Below are 24,292 nucleotides of genomic sequence, written 5' to 3' on the forward strand. Positions count from 1 at the left end.
GTTTTGAACAACCTCATCTCAAACAAACAGAAATATCCCCTCATACATTCCTTGTAAGGCATAAATTCTCAAGTCTGTGTGATGAATTAAACCTTCTGACGTTATTTTAATGCTGGTAAGACAAAAACATCATTAGATTGTTGTAATAAAGCAGGTCAACAAGTAGAGCAAAGAAAGGGCCAGAAGAAATAAAACGCTGGATAATTTATTTTTTCATAGTGCTGCCCGCATCTTTAGCTTGCTGATGGCTTGTTTTTGTGTTTTGCAGATGGTACGTGCCTCTTTTCAGCCTCATTTTCCTGATGATCTGCTGCTATGCCAGGATCATCTGTGTGGCCAATAAGAGAGTGAGTACTCAGCATGTGTGCACCTTTGGGGTCCACGTAAAATTCAGAAATTTACATCCAAATGACAACAAAAAATCACAACAAAAAATCAACCCTTATTGAACGGAAAATACAAGAATCTTATTTCATTAAAAAAAAAAAGCTAAATTTATTAAACAAGACATCAGTTTATAAGTTATCTGAAGTTTTTTTATTTGGAAGAAAGATTGAAGGCCATAAAACAAATTACACATTATTTTGTCACGTGTTTTCAGTTTAATAACAAAATATATCTGGTCAACTGACTTAAAGGCAACCTATGATGAAAATAGTCTTTTTTGATGTGTTTTTTGGTTAGGTAGTCCCCACTCTGACCCACACTCCAACACAGTAGGTGGCAGTAATGCACCCTCACGTTGGTGCCTCCCGCCAATAAAACCACAAGATGAAGAAGAAGAAAATAGTGTTTCTAGCATGTTCTTGTGGCATTTTTTCTGATTATGGAGGACATGTGCCGCATTTTCTGCACTATATGGCGCACAAGATTATAAGGCGCACTGTCAATGAATGGTCTATTTTTGAACGTGTGTAATTGTTGTAGCGCGCCAAACTATAAGGCACATTAGGCGAGACAAAAAAGTCAGAGACATGTAAAAGAAATTACAGTCCAACACTGCTAGATGTTAACCGTGTTTGAGTATTTACAATAACATTGTTTGCAACTCATAAATATAAGGTGCTCCGGATTATAGGATGCACTTCTTTTTTGAAACTGTGGTTTGAAGTGGACCTTATAATACAGACAATATAAATAAAGAAAATTAAGCTTAAAATTGAATTGCTGAATATTTCCTTAGGAGCACACAAAAAAATGCCATTTGAAAAGATTGTAGTTGTGACGTAGCATCCAGTTGCAGACAAATGGATCCGTGTATTTCTTGGTTTTCCTCGTCTGAGCTGGAATCTTGATCTAAACTGTACGGCTGGATACGTCCTATATAGTTTGACATTTTTGCAATGTTAGGTTGGGGGAATATAAGGGGCACAAAAGCGATCGAGTGCACAAACGGAGAGCTCTCAGTTAAAGGTGACAGGAAGGGGGGCAGGGTTGCTCCGTGCAAACAATACCACCCACAATTTCTATCAGCTTTCTAATTTCTGATAGACCACTGTTGCTCTACACAAACCATGTTCTAGAAAACGACACAGGTTTTTTGATTTAGCTCAAAAGCAGCAAAATCATCATCAAAAGACTACTGGGAATGCTTTTAAAGTCCCACTTCAACTATGTTTTTATATTGTAAAATTGTTCCTAGTGGGTTTTTTTTATTATGAGTATGCAGTTTTTAGCCAAAATCCCAAAATCTGTGGTTTTCTTGGACATAGTTGGACATAGAATCACCTCAGAGTATTGGGTGGGACTGTTGGTGCGGAACTCACCCTTTGCTGATATTCCATCATTTCGTTGTTTATGCTTATAGCCCCTTCAGAACCACAACCTAACATTACCGGTACAACAAAAATCGGAGCTATCCAGCTGAACAGTTTTGAGCCAGACAAGGAAAACAATGGCGTACATGGATCGAATGGACCAGAGCAGGGAGACGATGGCCCGCTCATTTCAATTGCTGCGTCAAAACTAAAAGCTTTTTCAAACGACAGGTTTTCGTCTGATCTGATCCGTCACAATTTGAATAAAGAAAAACTCAGAAATGCAGTTTAATCTTAAATTCTTCTATATACATCCTCCACCAGTAAAGAAATGCTACAAGAACATGTTAAAAACACCAAAAAGACCATTTTCATTGGAATAGGTCTCTAAAATGGATCAAAAGACGATCAGAGTGGGTCTTTTTAGAGAGGGGTTGCAAGCCGTGATTTTCCTTGAATGCTGCATATAGGAGTATTTATTGTAAAGTCGTCTTTTAATTTCAGATGATGTGCTTAGTTTCTGTCTTCTGCTCAAACTAGCTTATTTAAACGTGTCAGAACAACGTCTTCAACTCACATAAGAGAGTTTTTGTTCCTGTACAAATGTTCTGTTAGCTAAACTTTAAAGTAACAACTTTTAACCTTGACACCCCATTGTGTGAATTAGATTTGTTTTTTCTCTACCTGGCTAAATGTTTATTAGTTACTGGTTCTTTTTTTTAATTGGAAATGAAGCATCTTGGGGTTAAGGGGATGCCTGTTGGGTAAAATGAGTGATTTAAAGGGAATATCGTGACTACGTTGCACTTGATGGAAAGTTTGCTTTGTTCTTTCATTCCTTCTACAGCTAAAACTATGGATAAGCTGCAGTTTCACTGCATGCTTGGTATGCTTGCTGAAATTTTCCGCTGTAATGGGGAAGTAGGAGTCCAGAGGCAGCGCTGTAAAGAACTGGAGCTGCTGCCCGTGATCCGATGACACCTTACACTCCACCAGCCTTATGTAACCAAGTGTGGGTGTGTGTTTTTTTGTTGTGATTCAGAGGACACAAAGGGACGGCGAGGGAGAAGCAGGTTGGAAAACCTCATAAGACTTCCAATGAGAGGCTCCCTTGAATGAGCGCATTCTTTGTGCGGGTGGCGATGGAGTAAAGGATGGCATTAGGCAGATTTTGCTGAGATAGGGAGGAAGCCGGAAGACAACAGCAGAGACAGGCAGCAGGTAGCTGAGGGGCAGGGCAAGGAGAAGAGGCTGTACGGCTCCGTATCAGGTCTGCGATAACGAGAAGGAATGAATGTAGCCCTGTCTCATAACTCATTCAGCTCACACTATTCAGCCATCGCTTCTTCTCCTTCCTGCATCTGTCTTCCACCTTCCTCATTTCCTTCTTTTTTTTTTTTTTTTTTGGCATTCATTCGTTTTTCCCTGTCATTACTCCCCCTCATTTTCTCCCTGTCTCCGTCCCCCCCCCTCCTCTTTTTCAGTCTGCCTCTATTGGCCCCCCCACACATGCACGTCGTATTTATGAAGAGCTCAAGCTTTATCTCCTTTCGGCTGCGGGCTGTCTCCCTTGAAATAATTTCCAAAGCGTTCAAAGCGGAGTAGGTGGTGGCACACCAGAGGAAAAAAACAAAAGACAAAAACTGAGTGTCTGAGTGGAAAGGGGTGGGATGTTTGCTGGACAGAAGTTTGCACATCCTCTTTGAGATAAGATGGGGGTGAAATTGCTGAAAATTGTAGCTTAGCAGCACCCACTCCTCTTGATTTTTGGGAGCTCATTCAATCTGGACGGCAGTAAAAGCTAATAAGTCTTCACAGACTTTGAATGGTTGGTTTGCTGGTGTCATAGTCATCAACATGTCAGCCACAGGGCTGCTTTAGGTGCTGTGGCCTGGGAAAAACTAGCAAATTGGTGAACACACATGGGAAATTTAGCGAAAAACCTATTGATATTGTTAGTTCTTATCAGTGTGTAGGGGTGTAACGATTATTCCTACGATCCGACAAGATCAAGATCAATCTGTCTGAGGCAAGTAGTTAATCGAATAGACCTATACCATTATAAAATAGTTTCAAAAGTAATCAGTTATATTGGAATATACCATTTGGATTGAGACATGGTAGGCTTATTTTTCTGTAACGTAAAAATGACCACGTGTCATCACAGAGGACAACACACGTGATGTCAGCAAAAACTCATCAGTCCATCGTTACAGTTCAATGTGTGGAAACGCTTTGTATTTAGCAAAGACAACATGTGACCGTACAGTGTGCTAGAATGTTCTAATAATGTTCCCTTTGGATTATTTGGATGTGGAAAAACAGCAGTGGGCTGAACTAAAATGTGAATGTGATTTGCCATTCATTCTTCTTTACTTGTTGGTTTGTACATATTTAATTTACACTTGATTATTTTGCAAGAAACACAAGGAATCTGGAAAACTTAAACCTGCACTGTTCAGTATCCAGGTATTTATCTCTGAGTCACATTGGTTGAAGTTTTGGCCAAAGATGTCCAGGATCCATTTTAGGTCAGAGAATTGAATTGTTCAAAATTAACCGATATCAACTATGAATCGTATCGTCAACCACAAATGATGATATGAATCAAATAGTTGTTTAAAAGAATGGTTACATCCCAAACAGTATGTGATGATTTTGATGGATAATGGTTCTCAGCTGCAGGGCATCGGGTTTGAGCTGATGACCAAATGACTGCCCTTCTCCACCGTGAACAACCACGTACAGCAGATCTACAATGTCCCTCACGTCAGCGCAGAGAAACCATGGCAACATGGAGTTACTAAATAGCAGAACACAGAGGAGTTGTTAGCGCTCATGCTGTTCCCGCTGCCTCTCGTTTGGCGGATGCTGGGGAGGCTTCGCTCTGGACCTCCGGAGATTCGCCCTCCCGTGTCTGGGGTTTGCACGAACCCTCTGACTTCTTGCTGCCCCTCCCCCACCCTCCCCTTCTCGTCGTTACAAATCCCGGTCTTGCGCGCAGATGTGCACATCTCTGTGCGTGTCTCTTGACATTTTCGCTGCACCCCTTAGAGAGAGGACGAAAAGGAAGGGCAAAAAAAAAGATAAAGAAGTGTTCCCACGTTCTTTTTAAAGATCTCACATCTGCCATGTGGGCTTTATTTTTTCTTTGACACTTTTTTTAAAAGAAAAAATCTCCTTTCCTCTGCAAGCTCTCTGTATTTTATTCTTTCTCTGTTCGTGTTGTGTGAGCTGGATCTTTTTGTTGGAAGCGAGGAGCAGTTAAGCGCTCCCCAGTGTCTCTAAGCTCTGCACTCCGGTGTGAGTTTGGCAATTTAGCAGGGGGATGTGTAAGAGGGTGGAGGGGTTTCTCCCTGGCTTGATAGCAACTTTGATTTTTGTTCTGGCTCGTCTCTGCAGGCACTAAAAACCAACAGATTAGAAAAGCAAAATAACAAATTCGTTTTATCCTCCACAAATAATCCCCCCCCCCCCCCCCCCCCTTCTGCTTCTGCAGATGCAGTCCTGGCTGGGAACCTTCAACCCAGAGAGGGAGAGAAGAAAGGTACGGAATCTGACCGTCACACTGCTCAACATGCACACACAAATGCACACAGATCACGGGGATTAGAGTGTCGGCGGGATTAGCTGTTGCCCTCACGCTGGGTAGGTGTCAAGCCCAGTGGGGAGAAATTTGACCCCTTGACTCCGCTCCTCCCTGTGTTTCTGCCCATGTATATTTGCACATGGAGAGGAGTTTAAACCATTGCCCTTCTGGAATTAGTCAGCATCAAAGAAAAGGGAGAGAGGGAAAAAAAAGAGGAGGCGCTTGCAACATCTGTCCTTTCTATGAGACAGAGTCGATGGTAAATTTTATTGGTGCTTTCATGCTAGAGTAGACTCACTATTTCAGTTTGACTTTGCAGGAAATGTTAAAAAAAAAGATGTCTCAACTTCATTTGTTTTACTTTTACGCTTGAACCACCTAAACTGGCTGCAAGCAATCTGAATTGAAAACGAAAAAGTAGTGCAGCTTGTCTGCATTTCCCTTGAGGCTCTTATGGCCACATCAAGAAACATGCGAGTGGTAAGTGTATCATGAAGTATTGGTAAGGCTAATGTGAGTAACAGGCATTTATGACAAACAGGTGATGCTGACATATCGTGTCCTTACACAACACTCAGTTTTTTGGTAAAGCATAAATCTAAACTTGCCTTACGGTTAGATACGAGCTGTCTGCGGGCTAAAACCCGCAAAGAGTATACTTATAATCGCGTGAACAGAACTTACGGGCTCCTTGCGGAGTCCACAAGATTTGGGGTGTTAAAAAAATGAAAAATGAAATGCCTGCGTCTCATCCACTTGATCCTTACTTTACCCTTTTGTGTGAAGTGTTAGCTACGACCTGTCGCATGCAGCACGCCAATAGAAAAATGTGCTTAAACATTTCTGCTCTGCAGGCTCACTGAGTGGTCTACGACTTCGATATTTTGTTCAGGCCAGCTGCGTTCCCTGTTAAGGTATTCCCATATTTTGCCCGCCATCAGTCTATATCTACCGGTGATAGCAGTTTTGACCAAGGCACACTGAACGGAAACCTTAAGCCTTGTTTCCACTGAGCAGTCTGGTCTGGTATACGGTATGGCCCAGTCTGGTATTTTGAGCGTGTCCATTATAAAATGGACTCATTGAGCCAGACCCAATCGTACCATTTTTGGACCCCATTGGTTCTAGGTCCATAAAAAATGGAACAGACCAGTTAGAGCGGAGCTAACTGTAACACGTTGATTGGTTGAAGGTCATTATGACAAAAGAACGCTCCAGGATAGCAGCTGTATTCCTCTTTGCTGCCCGCATTCTTCTCTCAAACAACATCAAATTCTTTGTACATATGAAGAACCAAAATCCAAACGGAAGGCTTTAGTTTTACGGCAGATCAGAGTTCCTTTTCTGGCAATAGAATTCCGATTAACTTTCATATCTTCCAAATTAATAAGACGATTCAAAGAACTACTGTGAACCCAACAAACCAGTGTGAAAAAAATGCTCAGACATCAGAGAACCTAGAGTGGCACAACATGAATCTAGAGTTTTTTGGTTACAATGTTTCCTCGTTTATGCCAGAGGTTAAAATCTAACAATAACCACCGATAGGTGAAGTAAAGCAACGTAATAGATGCTTTAAGGCTGTAAAACTCCTCACTACACACTATATACACTTTTCTCAGACAGTCAAGAACATTTTCACACTCTTTTGTCTTGTTTAAACTTTCAAAGCTCAAACCTTCGTTGCACAATAAGTTCAGCATTATAGAATGAAAACAAAGATCTGCTTGGCATCGAAGACTGTTTTCGATTTTTCGAGTTGAAAGCCTTCTGTACAGGAGACACGGCACAGAGGAGTTTGATTGACAAGGTCAAAGGTCAATGAGGATGCTTTGTAGTGAGGGACTAATGTATATTGGCATACTTTTCAGTCATATTCCTGTGAAAGAGTCTTATTTTTGAGGGGGAAAAAAAGGTTTTGGAATAAATTCAATATTTTAGGGCATTGAGGGTTTTGCAAAAAGGTTGTAATATGTAATGAGCTTGGGCCTTTTATTATGTACGTAATAAAAACAGGATTGATTCATCTGTGCTCCTTTCACTAAACTTTTTAAAAAAGGAACCTGTTTAGTTTTTCCATCAAGACGATCAACCATCACCTCTTTGCTCATTCAGAAGCAACTAATTAAAAGTTTGATTGTTAATTACGATTCCCACAAAAGCATCTTCCAGACGTGTGGACAGTTACGAGCCAACAATCCTCTACGGTCTCAGATTTCTATACCTCTCCCCTGTTGCATCTCCGCCCAGCAAGGTAAGGTGTGGAGGGCAGGTTAGGGTTAAGGTTATGCAGATGCTGCCCCTAAGTGGCAGTCGTAATTACTGCACACTGTACTGCCGTAACCTTCACCACTAATGTGTGTGTGCGTGCATGGATGTGTTTGAGCAGCACGAGGGCTAATTGCTGTGTGTAGCACAGAGTGTAAATAAGTCAGCAGCAGTTTTTATCACACTCTTTCCCCGTATTTCTCTTTCTCTGTCACTTCTTTTCATTTCCATCTTTTTTTCCCCAACTCTCCCTCTTTTTCCCCCCGTCTTTTTCCTCCCCCTTTCTCTCACCGCTCCTTCCGTCTGTCTCTCTCCCAGTCTTGTACTCATACACAGCATGAATAAAGCAGCAAGCCAGGTTCATGGCCATGAATATTTATGAGAGTTTATGCACGCGCTGTGATGCTTTAAAACAACAGCCTCCCAGATTGAGCTTGCCTTGCCAGTAGGCTCTGGTTCATGTGTATGTGTGTGTGTGTGTGTGTGTGTGTGTGTGTGTGTGTGTGTGCGCGCGTGCATGCGTGAGTATGTAGCAGCAGGTGTAAATGAGAGAAAACTCGTCCTGTTGGGTGTCTGAGGACAGTTGCCGTTAGTATAGGTTTTGATTGCCACATCTCCCTCACACATGTTGAACCCAAGTCCGTGAGAATTTCTCTTTTTTTTTTTTCTTTTTTTCCTCCTCCCGTCCCGATGACCAAGCTGCCACAGTTGTCTCCTCTTTCTGTCTTGTGGGCACACTGACGTACATCACTGATGTTAGCGCAGTAAGCCACGGGGTTGTGACCAACCTCTTTAGCCAGTGGTCTGCCATGGCAGCACAAACCAAAACAAGTGTGGAGGGTTTTTAAAGTCCCACATTTTCAAACCTGGCTGTGCAAATAGCGAGCTGGTACTTTGTTTACCTGTCCACACAAGCTTTGCTGTTAGTAATAAAGTGTTTGTGCATCAGTATGTCCAGCCTTGTATCTCATTCAGCCTTTTATATTTCCCAAAAGTCTCTTGGGTCGGTTTCATAAGCTCTTCTCTGCAAGTCACGGAGCCTCAACTTTCAGTTAAAAGCATGACTTGTGGCTGAGCCTTTGAACAATTTTTGGGCTTTAATAAAAAATGATTAAAAAGGGCAACAAGAAATAAAATTCAGACTCACTTCCATTCATTCATACATCTTCCAAACCCTTTTGGGGGCACCGGGTTGCTGGAGCCTATCAGCTACTTAGGGGCAAAAACGAAGTACACACTGGATGGTTCGCCAATCCATCACAGGTTCACACAGAAAACAAGCAGTTATTCGCTCAAAGGGGACTATTTTGGGGGTCACCAATCAACCTATGAAGCAAGTTTTTGGATGGCGGGATGACAAAACTCTCACATGTGCGAAGAGAACATGCAAACTCCAGACAGGCAGGACCCAACCGGGATTCTTCTCAATGTAAGGCGAGCGTGCCAACCACTACACCCCCATCCTATTCATATTCAAAATGTTGAAACCACTCTGGGTCCTGGCTAGTTTAACGCCCTGGACGAAACACTGGACGCCCACATTGCCCATAGGAAAAACCGCCACTGCTTGTGTGCATCAGCAAACACGGCCTCAAAGGATAAACTCTTAATTCTAGATATTTCTCCAAAATGGGGGGGAAAAACAACCTCAAAGTTCATTGATTGAATATTCCCTTCGTAAACCTGAGGCTGTTATTTTTAGTGCAGGCTTTTTCTGAAATGAGCGCCAGCGAGGGCGAGGGCTGTGGGTGGTGGAAGGGAGGGGTTGCTCCCGATAACTGACTGTAATCTAGTGTGTGTCATTAACGTCGGGACTGCTGTGCCCGCTTCGCATAATTACGGTTTCATTCCCCTCTGCTTCGCGAGCAGTGTAGAGGCCTCTGACACCCGAGGACTGTGATTAGAAACACGAGGCACTTTACCCGCTCTCCTCCTCCTCCTTTGCCATCACTCTGCCTCTTGTCTTTGCACTCTAAAAATGCTCCTCTGTACATCTAATCAGTTTTGATGTGTCATATTCTCCATTCAGAGTCTCCTTTTTGGAATTTTTGGAATGGTTAAGTAATATCAAACCAGACTTGTATATATTTTTTATTTGACACATCGCACTCATGAAACACCAACAACAGGTAGATCTGACCATGACCAGTAGACTCAAAGCTTCCCATGATAATCAACACCAAGGTCCATATTTTGGCATAGACCTGGTTTGAATTAGTTGTTTGGTAATTCAAAACCTTTATTTTTATTATGGTTTGCTATCACACATAGAACTCTTATAAACTTACAAAAGACTGAAGTGGACCAAGCCATCTGGAGAGATAAGATAGTTTGGCAGGTACTCACTAGAGATCAGTATAGTCCCAAAACAAGCTTTGACCAGTATGTGGACAAAAACATGAAGAAGAAAATTAGATTGACCCGCTAGCTTTTTATTTATCATGTAAAAAGTTACTGTCCTCACTGTAAGGCATTTTTCTGACAAATTTTTCTATACAACTTTGTTTAATTAGTTTTTGGGATGTTTTTTCTTATTTTTTTTTGTTAATGCACACTGCTAACGTTGGTTTCGCTTCTGCTGTTTAGTCCATGGAAAGTCTGGAGCATTCGCAGCACTGAAGTGAACTGTTCCATGGCTCATTTGAAAGTGAAAGGAGATCTTTGTTTCCCCTGAGTTTAGTCAGGAAAACCCTGAAGGCGAGGGTTTTCACACCAGCGGGCCATCGGTCACTTGGAAGTGAACGATGGTGTGGTTCACTGCAGTTTATCCAGGTGAATTACTTAACATTGGGAGTTTGGTCATCTAGATCAGTGTTTTTCAACCTTTTTTGAGCCATGGCACACTTTAACCTTGACAAAAATCCGGCGGCACACCAGCATCCAAAAAAAAAAAAAAAAAGAAAGAAACTCGTAGTCTGTATTGATCCACAGCAATCTCACATGCATTTTTGTGATAATTGTGGCAGAAAAAGCTGGAAGCTGCAGCTGTTTTTTCTAAAAGATGTAATAAAAGTTAGGTTAAAATATTTAAAAACGGTTTGATGTGCGTTCGTTGTGGTTTCAACACGTTTAACAACGATGATTCATTGTGCGCTGAGACGCTGTCACTTTAACGCAATGCATCATGGGAGATGTAGTGCAAACAGCCGCCGAACGCAGATAGACTCGCATCTCTGAGCTTCTTTGTTTTGTTCACTTGTTGCACGGTCTGACACCGGATTCTGTGGAAAGCTACACCGCTAAAGACGAGCTTTAGCTGGAATTTTTGTAAGAGCTGAGCGACTTTATGAGCAGAATCAGAACAAGGAAGTGAATACTTTAACCATTTCTGATTGGTCAGACTGGTGACGTGATAAAGCCTCCAAGAATGATTGGTGGAGACAGTTAAAGGGGCCGGACTTTTCCGAAAACGTCTGAACCCACAGCTATGTCGTGGTACTGTATTCTTATCAAAATGTCTTTATTGGATTAAATAAACACAAAGAACTACTCAGTGTTTTATCAGGGCCTGTTTGGATGAACAAAGAGCTGATATCCTGGAGATGGAAAATGTTTTTAGATCAGTTGATGAGGGCAATTTCCCACGGCACACCTGACCATCTCCCACGGCACACTAGTGTGCCGCAGCACACTGGTTGAAAAACACTGACTTAAAGGACTTAAGATAGGAAGAAAACCAAGATGAGTAGTGATACGGAGAGAGAGAAAAAAACTACTACATAGCAAATCCGAGGAAGAGTTCTAAATTAAATAAAGGTTGGGCAATGTCTGGTTATGTGTTTTTGTGGCATTTATCTGAAAATAAAGGACATGCAAGTAAATTAAGGGTAAAGTAAGGATCAAAAACTTGCATTTCTTAGTGTTTCCTTCTTCAAATTGTTGTGAATGAGTAGCAGACAAAAACAGTTAGAAAATAGCATATACAGTACAGACCAAAAGTTTGGACACAACTTCTCATTCAAATGAATGGGAATGTGTGTCCAAACTTTTGGTCTGTACTGTATGTGACATAGAAAATATGCTGCTCCTGCTCCGCCCCATTCTGGTGCATCCACTCGTAGAGGACTTGATCCATGTACGTCTTTGTTTTCCTCACCTGATATACCTTGCTATTTCTGTTGCACTGTTAATGTCAGGTTGTGAGGGGCTGTAAGCTACCAGGAGAGCATATAAACAGAGAGCTCTCGGCAACGGGGAGGAGAAGGGGGGGTGGGGTTGCTCCATGACAACAGTCCAGCCCACAACTTGGAGGTGAATTTTGAAATGAACTACTGCCGCTCTGCAGAAACTGTCCTAGAAAACTACAGGTTTTCTGCTTCAGGTAGGCTGTGGTTTTGTCCCCTCAGTTGTCAAAACGACCCAAATGTCAAGGTTTTTGGAGTTCCCCAACCATTTCAACCCCGTCTGTCAGTGTGAAAGTGCCTTAATAAAGCTAAGCTTATGTGCCTTTACGTGTAGGGGTTGAGAGTTACCATTCCCTGTTTAGTTTATGACACGGAGCCAGCATTTGTCACACACTGAGGCACGGGCTTCTGTATTAGAATCCACCCGAACTCACAGACGCTCATATAAGATAAAATGCTGCTAGATTTTGGCGTGAATTGTTCAAAATGCCTGTGTTAGAGCTTGCACGCCCTAGGGCCTTTCTGGTGAGTAATTAATTTCCAGCATGTGGGGGTAGAGACCAGAGCTTGTGGGCATGCTTCCTGGCTCCAACTGTCAAAGAGGGAGAGGGAAAGAAAGAAAGGGAGGAAGGCTTTGCGCTGGCTCAGATACTGCGTCCTAGCCTAGAGGGTGAGGAAGAGGAGGGGGGAAGGGGGGGGGGCAGCACAGCACAGAAAATCGATCGGGGGCCACGCTTCTCAGCCTCTTCCGGACGCAAGAGTCCTCCTCTCATGGGAATTAGATAACGGCTTGTAAAAGCTCTCCAGCACCAGGCTCTCCCCCTCCTCGACTTTTAGCTGCTGCATCTCTCTGTCTTCCTGCCTGCTTGGCTGTGAGATATTGAATTCATCCCCCTTCACATAGCTGCAAAGTATTAGCCTCTAGTTTAATTGGAATCCCCCTTTCTTCTCATAACTGTGTGGATATTGCGCATTATCTCCAGGTTAATATTTTATTACGTTTTAATTGGCCTTTGTTGTTTGCCTCAGCGCTCTGATCTTCCCGTTAAGACAGCAACTCTCTGCGCGCCTGTGCGAGATATCCAGACCAAGCACCGGCGTTGATATGGAAATTGCTTTTTTCCACATGGCTCTCCAGTCAACTTTGTCCTCTGCCGTAGGTTTCCCTGGCTGAGGAGATCAAGCCGCTCAAGTGGTATCCCTCCGTCTACCTGCTGGTGTCCATCTTCCCCCTCATCAACAGGTAACCAGCACACCTGTCCTGCTGCTGAGGAGTTTCATTTGCATGTCGGCTCCGCTTGGCTCTCATTCCAGACACTCCCCGCCCTGAGAAGCGACTTGCTGTCTTTTATCTAAACTCCCGAGCTGTGTACACACCAGGGATTTGAGGCGCATTCAAGAACATGCTAAACGCAGTTTAGTATTTGTTTGCACTGAACAAGCAGGGAGGGGCTTCTCCTTTTTTTATTCTTTACTAGGGCATGACCGCCATCTACAGTTGGAAGAGGCTTGGTGGGAAAGGTTAAAGTGGTGGAAAATTTGTTCCAGGCTATTTCTTTCATAGCTCTATTCCAATATATGAAAAACTTGTATATTTATATGTATAAAGATTCAACCTGGATTACCTTGTAAGGTTCTTTCAATGGCCACGGGTTTTGTACATTGAGCCCAAAAACAGTCGTAGAAACATGCTATGCACGAACGCAACAGTTTTGACCACGGAAGCCCAAAACGTGCATTTACATCAACTTTTTACTGGAAGTGGCTGCATGAGAGCAAGTTGCCGAGGGCGATGTGAACGTCGCTAATAACTCTTGACACTGGCTCCTCCCACATGTGTCAGATTTATAAACATCTTTTTGGACAAGAATCCAGCAACAAATTTGACGTGCGTCAAAAGAGGCAGGAATTTGATTTACTGATCGCAATTAGCGTGAACGCATCATCAAGCTGTACACACCAATTGGCACGTCTTTAAGAACACTCATTTAGCCCATGGTGTTCACACCGGACAAGCAGGGAGGGGCTTCTTTTTCTTGTTTTTTTTACTGTTTGCTGATGCATGTCCACCACCTACAGTTGGAAGAGGTTTGGTGCGAAATGTCAAAGTGGTGGAAATATGGTGAATCTTGCTCCAGGTTTTTTCTCTCACAGCTCTATTCCGATATATGAGAGACTTGGTGTCATAGAATTCTAGCCGGGCACAAACTGCGAGTATTAATTTCTCTTACGTGATCAATTTTCAAAACAGTTGGCACTGGCACAGTTGGCAAAAGTGACGCCATTCATACGCCACTACCAAATCCAAGTCCCTGATTGGTCAAAGTTCAACCTTGTTCAACTGTCAACACAAGTTCAACAGCCGTGCGTTTTGTACGCAGAGCCCGAAAACAGCCATAGAAACTTGCATGAATGAGAAGGTTTTGAACGCAGAAGCCCGGAACGTGCATTCACACAGACTTTTCATTGGAAGGGACTGCATGAGTGCGTGGCGCTGAGGGCGGTGTGAACGCAGTTTCACAAAGCTTTGCCGTCGCAGTGCGAGCAAAAAGAAGGATGTGTGGGTGTGGGTGCGTGTGTGATGGAAGCATAAAGCATTTTATTGGCTTTTATAAAACCATGGCTTCATCAGCTAAGGCTGTGTGGGAGGAAGGGGGGGGGTCCGGTAAATGATAACCCCTCCGCCGTTATTAGTCCCCCCCCCTTCCCCCTACCACCACCTTCTCCTTCCTTCGTTTGCTCCCCCCCCCCCCCCCCACCCAAAGCGGTGTGATTGACAGGTCAGGGTTACTAAGTGATTAGCTGCAGCACCTCGGCTTGTCGCTGCAGAGATGTAGGTGGAGACACAGGTCAATTACAGGGTCAACGTCTTTCAAAGGCTCAAACATTACCCCTCCTCTCCCACTCACCACCCCCTTTACCCTTCCCCTCTTTTCATTCACCTCCATTCCAGTTGCCCCCCCCCCTCCTCCTCCTCTCTCTCTCCCTCCTGGGGCTGTCAGCTGATGAAGATGACAAACTGCATCCTATACCCTTCTCACCTCCTCCCTTCCTTCCCTCCTTTATTGCCTCCTCTCCTGCGCTCAAAGTCTTTGTTGTAGCCTCCACATTTCTACTCCTCTTCGGCTTTCCATCTTTCTGCCTCTGTGTTTTCATTTCACCCCCACCACCACCACCTCTTTTTTTCCTCCTCCACTCTTCCTCCCTTCAGCCACACAAAGGCCTCCCTCTCTTGAGCAAATACGCTCCCGCTCGGCTCCGCTCTGCCTTTCTCCAGAGAACGGTGGAGGAAAACGGGAATGAATTGCTCTCTCGTCGTCGTCCTCCACCTCCCCTTCCCCCGTTCGCCAGCGCTGCCTGTATATATCTCCGGCTCCTATTAATTTGTTAGGCTCTCCTTCCTCGCTCACCTCTGTCCCTCCCCCCTGGCTCATATCCTCCTCCTCCTCCTCTCCCCTCCTCTGCTGAGTGCTGGAGTGTGTAAAGTGTTTGTCACGGTGCCGTGCCGATGTCGTCGTGCTCTGCTTCCGCGCCGCAGACAGCCTCCCGCGTGTGCGTTTGGCTGCGAGCGAGCGAGCGCGCGCGCGTAAAGGTGGGCGGTTGTGTCAAGGCGAATGCGCAGCCGTCTGTGCGTGCGCGTCTGCACACTTGTTTGTCCGCCTCAACCGGAGTGTGCGCTTTTTCTCCTCGTCTGTCTGTGAGCAATCGCCTGTCGGGTGCGCGTTTTTCTTCTTCTTTTTTTTTTGTCAAATCTCCGTGTGTGTGCGCGCGCACGCCCTTCCTATGTGCGTGTGTCTGAGTGGGGGATTATTTTTATCTGAGCTCCAAAGCCTCCTAAACAGGGCTTAGAGAGACGGCCCAGGGCAGCAGCTAAAGCCGTCGGATAGAGCTCTCTCTTTCTCACTCCGTGCCATTTCTCCCTGCCCTGATCCACAGCGTGTGGAGGAGCACGCTCCCGCGCACAAACACACTCTTGTTTTTTGGCCCCTCATCTGCCGTCACACAAACACGCAGTCACACGCTATTTTAATCTGTTCCAAATGCTCGCTGGTAAATGTGTTAATTCGACACCAGCTGTTGCGAATTGAAATCGGAACGCTTCCTCGTCCTCAATGGCACGCACACGCACGGACAAGTCATTACGCATCATTTTAGCGACCCCCCACCCCCCATTCATTCAGATGCCCTCATTTAGGCATCACAAAAGTAGCACCCACACCTTTTTTCTCTCCCTTAAGCTTCCCTTAACTGTGTGTGTGTGTCTGTCTGTGTGTGTGCACGTGAGCTCTGCCCGGGCACAACTACAGTTTTCACAGTCTGTTTCTCACATCGCCTCCCCTGTGTACTTTATGCTGTGGGTGTGTGTTTGTTTACAAGGCTCGTCAGATTCCTACTGTGCGCGCTTGTTTGCATAAATAACCCCTCTCCTCGGAACCTGGCTGCTGATTTCAGCAGCGCCGCTCCTCCGTGTGAAAGCGCTCCTCCCCGGATGGCCTTCTGGGGTTTTTCAGAGCGCGTTCTCTCTTCAGCTGGAAGCGCACCCCTTCTCCCTGTTTTGACCAGCAGCAGCAGCAGGAAGAAATCCGCTTCACCCTTTTCCTGCTTCACCTCCTCCTCTTCTTCTCCTGCCTCGGGTTTGTCTGGAAACCCTAACATCCCATTTTTTTTCCAGCTCGCTTTTAGCAATCAGGGTCACACGCCTCAAGGAGGGTGCTTCAGCCCTGCAAATTGGCCTTGGCGGCGGAGCTTGAACCGGCCATGTGTCTGTAACCTTGACTTCACCCTGTCAATCCAGGAGGTAGCTCTCATCCTCCTAGTTATTCTTGGTTTCCCTCGGTGCTGCCTCTGTGGGTTTTGTGGTGTCTATACGTGCTTGCAGGGGATTTTCGTATGGGCTGCCGAGTGTCTAAGCCCCCCCCCCCCCCCCCCCGCACAACCCTTCTGGAGGAGATCTGATTTCCCTCCTCCAGGCTAGCGGCGAGAACAAGACAGCGTGCATGCGTCTTGTGTGTGGTTCAGTGTGTGCTTCTGGCTGCGTGCGCACACGTGCAAACCGGGCCAGGCAGACCTTCCCCATCTCCGTTCTGCACTTTGAAAAACGAGGGAGGAAATCTCAGAGCAGCAGTTATTATTCATCCCTCAAAGAGAACGGGGAGGAGGCGGAGGAGGGGAGGGAGGGAGGGAGGGATGGATGGAGGGAGGAAGAAAGAAAGAGCCAAACGGGAGGGATGAAGCAGGGGTGGGGGATACATTAACGCTTATCTCACTGTATTCGGCGTTCTCCATCCCAGGATGTGCTCCCTCTCCCTCCTTTCTCCTTTCTGCTCCGGCTTCCTTCCGTTGGTTCGCCGTGTGCGTCTCGGAAAACCTTACACTCAGCGCTGCTGGATGTGTGCTTCCTCCGTGTCTGTGTAGGCTGCTGTGTGGTTTGTATCTGCTAAGTTCAGTGTTTTGTTTTCTTGAACAACTGATCCCACGCCAAAACACAGAAACCCAGGTCAAACCTTTCACTTCAGCTCTAATATAACTGCAGAAAATTTTACATTTTAATGTAAAGTTCCTTTTTTTTTTGAGGGAGCGACATAAGAAACCCCAACAGATTTGATTTTTTTTTTCTCCACATCTCACTAAGACCTACATCAGAGCAGAAAACATGAGCCTCTGCAAGTCTGAGACGTCTGCGGTGTCAGATGCCGTGCTCTTGGAATGGCTCGATCGCCTGAGCGATAGCGTCGCCACATGATGCTGTGGGGCCCAGATGATATTTGCTGGGTATGTGACAGCGCCTGCTGTGTGTGCGTCTGTGTCTGCACACATGTGCATCTCGGTCAGGCGCGGGTGTGTAACAGGGGACCGCGGCAGGCCACGTAGCGATCCGTCTCTGATTGAGCAGCAGTGACGCTCCACTATTCATCCCCATTTAGAGAGCTGACAGAGAGCTGGCCTGCAGCGCTGTGCAATGCACGCACACACTGCGTGCTGCCTCGCTGAGGCTGGACACACACACACAGACTCTAGCATGCCTGGTGCGCGGTTATATACAACCAAATACCTGCATTTGCATAATGCAGCATATTCACACACAAATTATATATGTATATATGCGTCTTATTCACTCAAGGCAGTTAAAATATATTGAAAAGTTCCCAGGTAGATACCGGAAAGACGTGCAGAAACGTGTGCCCGTGGCGATATAGAAACCATATACTTTCTACATGCATATAGGCGCAGACTTTAATGTGAGGGAGATGCTAGATAACCTTCCTCGCTCCTGCTTAGGCACACAACCCACCAGCGCTTGCAAATACAAACACGCACGAACCTGCACGCACTCCGTTCCCCCTCCCTCTGCTCTTTCAGGCACGTCGTTAAATATTCATCACTCTGGCTGCTCTGAGAGTGCCGTAAACGCTGCCTCACACTCCAGGGAATCGCTAAAGCCTACTCTATCATCTGCTCTCCCTTCCTCCCCTCTCTTTCTCCCACTCGCACTCTCGTCTGCACGCGCGCGCACGCACAGTTTTAGCCACAGCCTCTCACACGGACAAGCCCATGTGCAAAAGAAAAACACACTCGAAGGCACCACCTGCGGCATCAGCGGACGCACAGTCGCATGCAGGAACCTGAATCGGGCCCACGCACGATGTGAACAAATTTTGTGCAATTGTGTTCGCTGGTACTCCGAGTTTGAGCCGTGTTTTGTTCCAGGAAACAGGATGTCTCATTGTTTGGGTTTCATTCTGTTCGTGAACATTGGCCGCTCTGGTCCCCAGGGTCTCTCTCTGTATTCTTGTGTGTGCGCGCGCTCCTGTTTGCACGTTTCACACCACTTGTAGAAATGTTTAGTGACATTTTCACACAAGGGCAACTAGATATGCAAATGACATCTATGATTGTGTGGGTGTTTGCATAGTGGGAGTCAAGCCCAAAGTGGTTATCCCCAAATTGACCCAGAGATCAAAGCAGATTAAGTTCCAGTTTTCCAACTTTTGCAGACTCGTACAATGCAGATCATGGTTTATTTAGATGAATTTTTCCTCAGTGATAAGAAGATTTTCAAGTCCATTTTTTTCGCTGCTCCACTTTTAGTCAGAAAGTTACCAAACTGGAGCTTTTTCACTTTTGTGTGACTGATCACATGTTATCATTGGACAATGAACCAACTGTTTTTGCCCTGGCGAATGCAACCAGAAAGCAGCTCAGCAACCAGCGCAGGCTGATTTCTCCTCGTCAATTAGCTTGAAGACATTTACAAAGAAAGTTTAAAAAGATTAGGCGAAAATTGTTCTTTATTCTGTTTGATGTAGACATCATTTCTGTTCATTAAATTCAGCGTGTCGCTATCTTTTATAGTTGGAACTGTTGGAACGTGAAACATTTCCTCCAAGCAGGATCATTTCCAGGGTGCACTCGGAGCAATAAAGTCAGGCGTACTTCACTTAGGAGAAGAATCAAATCCAAAAAAAAGAGGCAGAGAATTCTGTCAGCTCGGTTTCCATTTTCAGAACCCACAGAATTCCTTTCAGGGTCATTGTGCCGAAAGCCAACCTGTTGGGCGAAGGCAAGGTACACCCTGAACAGGTCGCCACTCCGTCGCAGGGCCAAACACTCCCCTAAAGGCAATTTAGAGTCACCAATGAAATCGGAGTGCCTGGATAAAACCCACGCGTGCACGAGGCAAACATGCAAACTCCAAACAGAAAGGCCCCAGCTGGGATTCAAACCAGGGGCTTCTCACTGTAGGGCAAAAGTCCTAATCACTACACAACTGGGGCTTGGTTTGCTTTGTTTTACATTCAAACAATCGCTGTTAAAAAATTACAATATAAAAATAACTTTAAAAAGTATAAAAAAAACTTGCAATGAAACAATCTGCAAAACAACAAGACTGCTAATGGTGAAGTGCGCCAGAGGGGAGGGACTGCTATATTGAATAATTTACCCACCAGGGTTTTATAGTAAGCGAACCAGAACCGTTTTCGGGGGGCACAATTTGTTTGTTATTTTTGAAATGCTCCACGTTAAGCAACCTTTACACCGAATGCAATTTGTGGGAGCGGGTGTTCAGCTTCAATGTTAAGTCAGAGGACAGACATGATCAGAGGTCCTGTGGCGCATTTTGAACGTAAGGCGTGGCCCGGCGGTCTGGTAGCAGCGCGTTTCGGGTGTTGCTGCGCAGCACAATGTTTTCAGAGTTCAAATATCTGAACATTGACAAGAAGACGCGTCATGTCAACTTATCAGGAAGTCAGCTTTGGCCCGTGACGTGTTCGTGACATAATCAACGGGTGGAGTCCAAACACAACATGGAAGAGAATCTGATTGTTCGCCTCCTGAAGTTTATGATATCTTTTTTATTTGTATCCAAACAATAAAAAAAAGAAAATCTAATTTCATACTTTTTTCTTTCTTTCATCTGACTTAAGGCCTGTTCACACCGGGACGAATTTCGCCGGCGATTTTCGCCGACGTTTAACGCCTCGTGACTAAACAAAGGGCACCAACGAGAGTGTGCACACCGACGCGAAAAAACGCCAGGCGTTAAAGCGTCAAAAAAAAAAAAACGCCTCGGGTTCGTTTTTTTTTCTCGACGCATCGCGTCGAAATCTACTCGACCAATGAGAACGGCGCTTTTGCTCACGTGTCTGGAGCTTCTGAAGTTACAGTAAAACACAACTTGGGGGCGCTCAAACACAAAACTGCCTTGCTGAGCACACATACCAGCGAAGAAGATAGACGCCAAGTAGCGTCTACACAGCCGCGAAGCAATAATGACGGACATTCTAAAACATCCCCGAACCAAGCACCAGTTGGAGCTACTGGTGCTTGAAATATTCATGTTTTCTTTGTTTGATTCTGACAAGCGTGTTAATACTTGCTCTCTTCTTCTGAGTGAAAAGCGACTTTAAGAAGCGTAAAGTTGCGCAGCGCCACCTTGTGTACAGGAGTATTTCTGTTTTACATTAAGCGCCATCTAATGTCAGGGAATGAAATTGCATGTTCACTCCACTCATCGTCAGCGAAAATCGCCTGGGTGTGAACACAAAAAACGTGGCGAAAAACGCTGGCGATAACGCCTGGCGAATATTCGTCCCGGTGTGTACGGGCCTTAAAGCAGGACAGCAAGTCATCAAACTGGTTCACATCAACTTTTATGGTCACAGAGAGATGGAAGTACAGCTGAAAGTGGCCGTCATTCAGATGCAGCTCCCGCAGTAGATGGTGAACTCAGACGTGCAGACGTGATTACTGATGCTTTTGTAGGACCCGACAAAATAAATAAACCTGATCTCAAAACATCATCCATGTCCTCCATGCACTACAAATGAGATATACAGACAATGCTTCTGTGTAGCAATAAGGCTAACAACTTTTGACAGTGGCCCCTCCCACATTTGTCAGGAGCGTCAAGTTTATGAACTCATTTTTGGACAAGTATCAAGCAATGAATCTGACGTGCGTCAAAAGAGAGACAGCAGACCCAAATTTGATGCATGAATGGCGTTCGGTGTGAACGCAGCATTACACCCCATGGTGTTCATGCTAGACAAGCAGGGAGAGGATTCTTTTTCTTTTTTTACTGTTTGTCATGTCCGCCACCTACAGTTGGAAGAGGCTTGGTGCGAAATGTCGAAGCAGCGCTAATCTCAAGAAATTTGGGCACAAAACTGAAACGGTTCAGTTCATTACTATTTTCCTTGCAATGGCGAGTATGGACTAGCCTCATGTCAGGAGAGTGGCCATGGTTCATCTGTACTTAAAAGTGCGAAAGTCATCAGGCCCGTCGCTTTGTCTGGGTTAATTCCTTACGTTATTACCAATCCCAGTCCCCGATTGGTCAAAGTTTGAGCTAGTTTAACTGGCAACACACGTTCAATAACCACACATTTTGTACGTAGAGCCGGAAAGCGGTCGTCATAATTTGCCTATTTACAATTGAGCGCAGGAGTTTTGAATGTGGAGGCGCGAAACGCACGTTTACACTCAATTGCATAGATGAGGGATAGACAACTCCAGGCCTCGAGGGCGGCATTCCTGCGTGTCTTCTAACATACCCTGCTCTGGCATGATTTAATTGACTGGACACACCTGAACCAGGTAATCAGTCATGAGAAGGACTTTAATATCTGGAAATCATACAGACACACCGGTCCTCGAGGCCTGGAGTTGCCTATCGCTGACGTGAACTAATCATTGGAAGTGGCCCCTTCAATGCGCATTGCCGAGGCCGGTTTGAACATAGCTTCAGAGTGAGATTTCTCACCTACTCAAACATTACAAATGATTCGAGGTAACTAGAGTGTGGTCTGGACTCAACAGTCCTGGTGAGAATATGCCCTAAATCCAATCATTAATGAGATGAGGAGCAATAAACACTGCATTGCCAAATGTATCCCTCATCTGCTTTTACATGTTTATGAATTTAAGAGCACCCTTGCTTCCTGATCTATAGGGTCTAATATGACCCACCCTTTGCAGCCTCAACTTTCATGGAAAAACTTTTCAAACCTTCCAAATTTGTTTGCTATACAATGTTTAGCTGTTCTCCCAGAAGCACATTACCATGGCCAGACGTTCTGCCAAACTGAGGTCAAGTTCCTCCACACCAAACTTGCTCATCCGTGTCTTTATGTGCTTTTCTTTATGCACCAGTGTGCAGTTTTGCTGGAACAGGAGGGCCCATTTCCAAACCGTTCCCAGCCATTTCCTCTGTTCACCAAACTTCATACTTGGCTCAGTGGAGTCAGAGAAGTACCGTTGGAACCGCGGAACGCAGGCTCGTCCATCAGATTACCAAAAAGAAACTGATGTTACTCCAGAGAACATTTACGCATCGCTCCAGAGTCCAACACCTATTCATTTCACAAAGTGATGGACGCAGTTGTTCAGCTGTGAAACCTCCTTCCATGAGGCTCTCTTCACACTGTTCATGGGCGAGTCTTAAGGCCACAAAAACTTTAGAGGTCTGTAATGACTGACTATGCAAAAAGTTGGTGATCTCCTTTTGCTTTGATCCTTTCTTTCCTCTGAGGCGACTAGAACATCGTAGAAAAAGTGTGACCTTGAGTTGTGTAAGGACTTCTTGGGTTTGGAAAGTCATTAAATCATAGAGATTAACAAGATAGATCAAATGGAAATGATTCATTTATTTGTTTATTAGAAAATGCAGTTGGGGGTATTGGCTGATCTCATTGCACTCTTGGGAAGGAGTGCGTCCTCCCTCCGCTCTGAGGCTGCTCAAATTAGGCGCAAACAAAAAGGTGATCTCTGCCAGAGGGAGGGAGGAAATTGATGGCGGGAAAGTGGTATTGACTGAGTGGCAAGGTGGGATATTGGAAGAGATAGCGAGAGGCAACGAATGAGGGATTTTGCGGAGACTCTGGAGGGCGGGAGAGACGGGTTCAAAGAGTGACTGACAGCGTGATAGATGGAGGGTCTGAATAAGTGAGCAAGGCTGGGAGACGCCGCGCGACTGCTAATGATTGACTGCGTGCGTACAGGTGGTAGCAGGCGGCGGCTCCGAGCAGTGTGCTGTTTATGAGCACGTACGTGTGTGTATTATTGTTGACCATTTGCTCCTGATGTTGTATACACAATATCCTCCCTGTTGTGAGACTCGCTCAACTGCGCCGCACGCACAACCCCAACAAACGCACACGCAGCAGCTCAGCCAGGCATCGCCCGCAGCCACACTCTCCTTCCCACCGCTGCCTCCCTCATTCATCTTTCATTAGCCCGGCTCACACCGGAGAAACAGCACCCCCCCACCCCCATCTCTTCCTATCTAACCTCCTCGCCTTTTTTTCCGTCTTATCTCCTCTCTCTTGTAATCTCTTTTGTTTGTCTCACTCATGTCTTTCAATCTGTCTTTTTTGGATATTTCTCCTCTTCCTCCTCTGGCCTCTTCTGCTTTTCAGTCTTTTTTTTTCCCTCCCCTTTGCCCTCACCCCTCCTCACCCCCTCCTCCCCAGCTCTCCGGGCCCTCATTTCGCTTCTCAACCTCTCTCCTCCTGATTTCCACATCTTCATCGCGCTCTCCTCCTCTCCCCTCCTTCCCTCCACCATGCTGTTTCTCTGACACTCGTCTCTGCGCCCCCTCTCCTCCCCCTTTTCCTGCCTCTCTTTCCCTCTCGCCTGCTCGATCTTCCTTTCATTTTAGTCTCCGTCTCTCCCTCGATGGAGGGAAAGGCTCTTCGCCTCTAATTGCGGCTGTTCCGTTGCCATGGCGCGTGTTGCTCGGCACTGCGAGGCGCTGTCTTTAGTGTGTGCGAGCGAGCGCGCACGCTCGGGCGTGTGTGTGTCTGTGTGTGCGTGGCAGGCTGATGATTGCTTGCTGCCAGCTCTCGTTTCCCGGACGCCGATCGTGTTTCTTTGCGGCAGCAGGAAAAAAAAAAAAAGAAAAAAAAAGAGACGCCAGAAATAGCCCCCCTTCACACAGACCCAGTCACTCTCACCGCTCCGCTGTCAGAAGCTCACACACGAAGGCAGACGCACACGCAGGCGCGCACACACAACCCCTGCATTTCCTCTCCCTCTGACACTCGCAGCGCACG

The 24,292-nt window shown here is 45.5% G+C and overlaps 1 protein-coding gene across 4 annotated transcripts in view; it reads left to right on the plus strand.

The window, feature by feature from the left end:
* Positions 1-24,292, plus strand: part of LOC101163857 (cyclic AMP receptor-like protein A) — a 73,140-nt gene that overhangs the window by 21,728 nt on the left and 27,120 nt on the right. For all 4 annotated transcript variants that reach the window (XM_011489322.3, XM_011489323.3, XM_020712837.2 and 1 more), the window contains 3 exons: positions 269-347; positions 5,257-5,304; positions 12,899-12,981. In XM_011489322.3, coding sequence (XP_011487624.2) covers positions 269-347; positions 5,257-5,304; positions 12,899-12,981 — 210 coding nt within the window. The remainder of the gene's footprint in view (positions 1-268; positions 348-5,256; positions 5,305-12,898; positions 12,982-24,292) is intronic.

The sequence above is a fragment of the Oryzias latipes genome, chromosome 21 (genome assembly GCF_002234675.1).
Source record: "Oryzias latipes chromosome 21, ASM223467v1".
Classification (NCBI taxonomy): Eukaryota; Metazoa; Chordata; class Actinopteri; order Beloniformes; family Adrianichthyidae; genus Oryzias; species Oryzias latipes.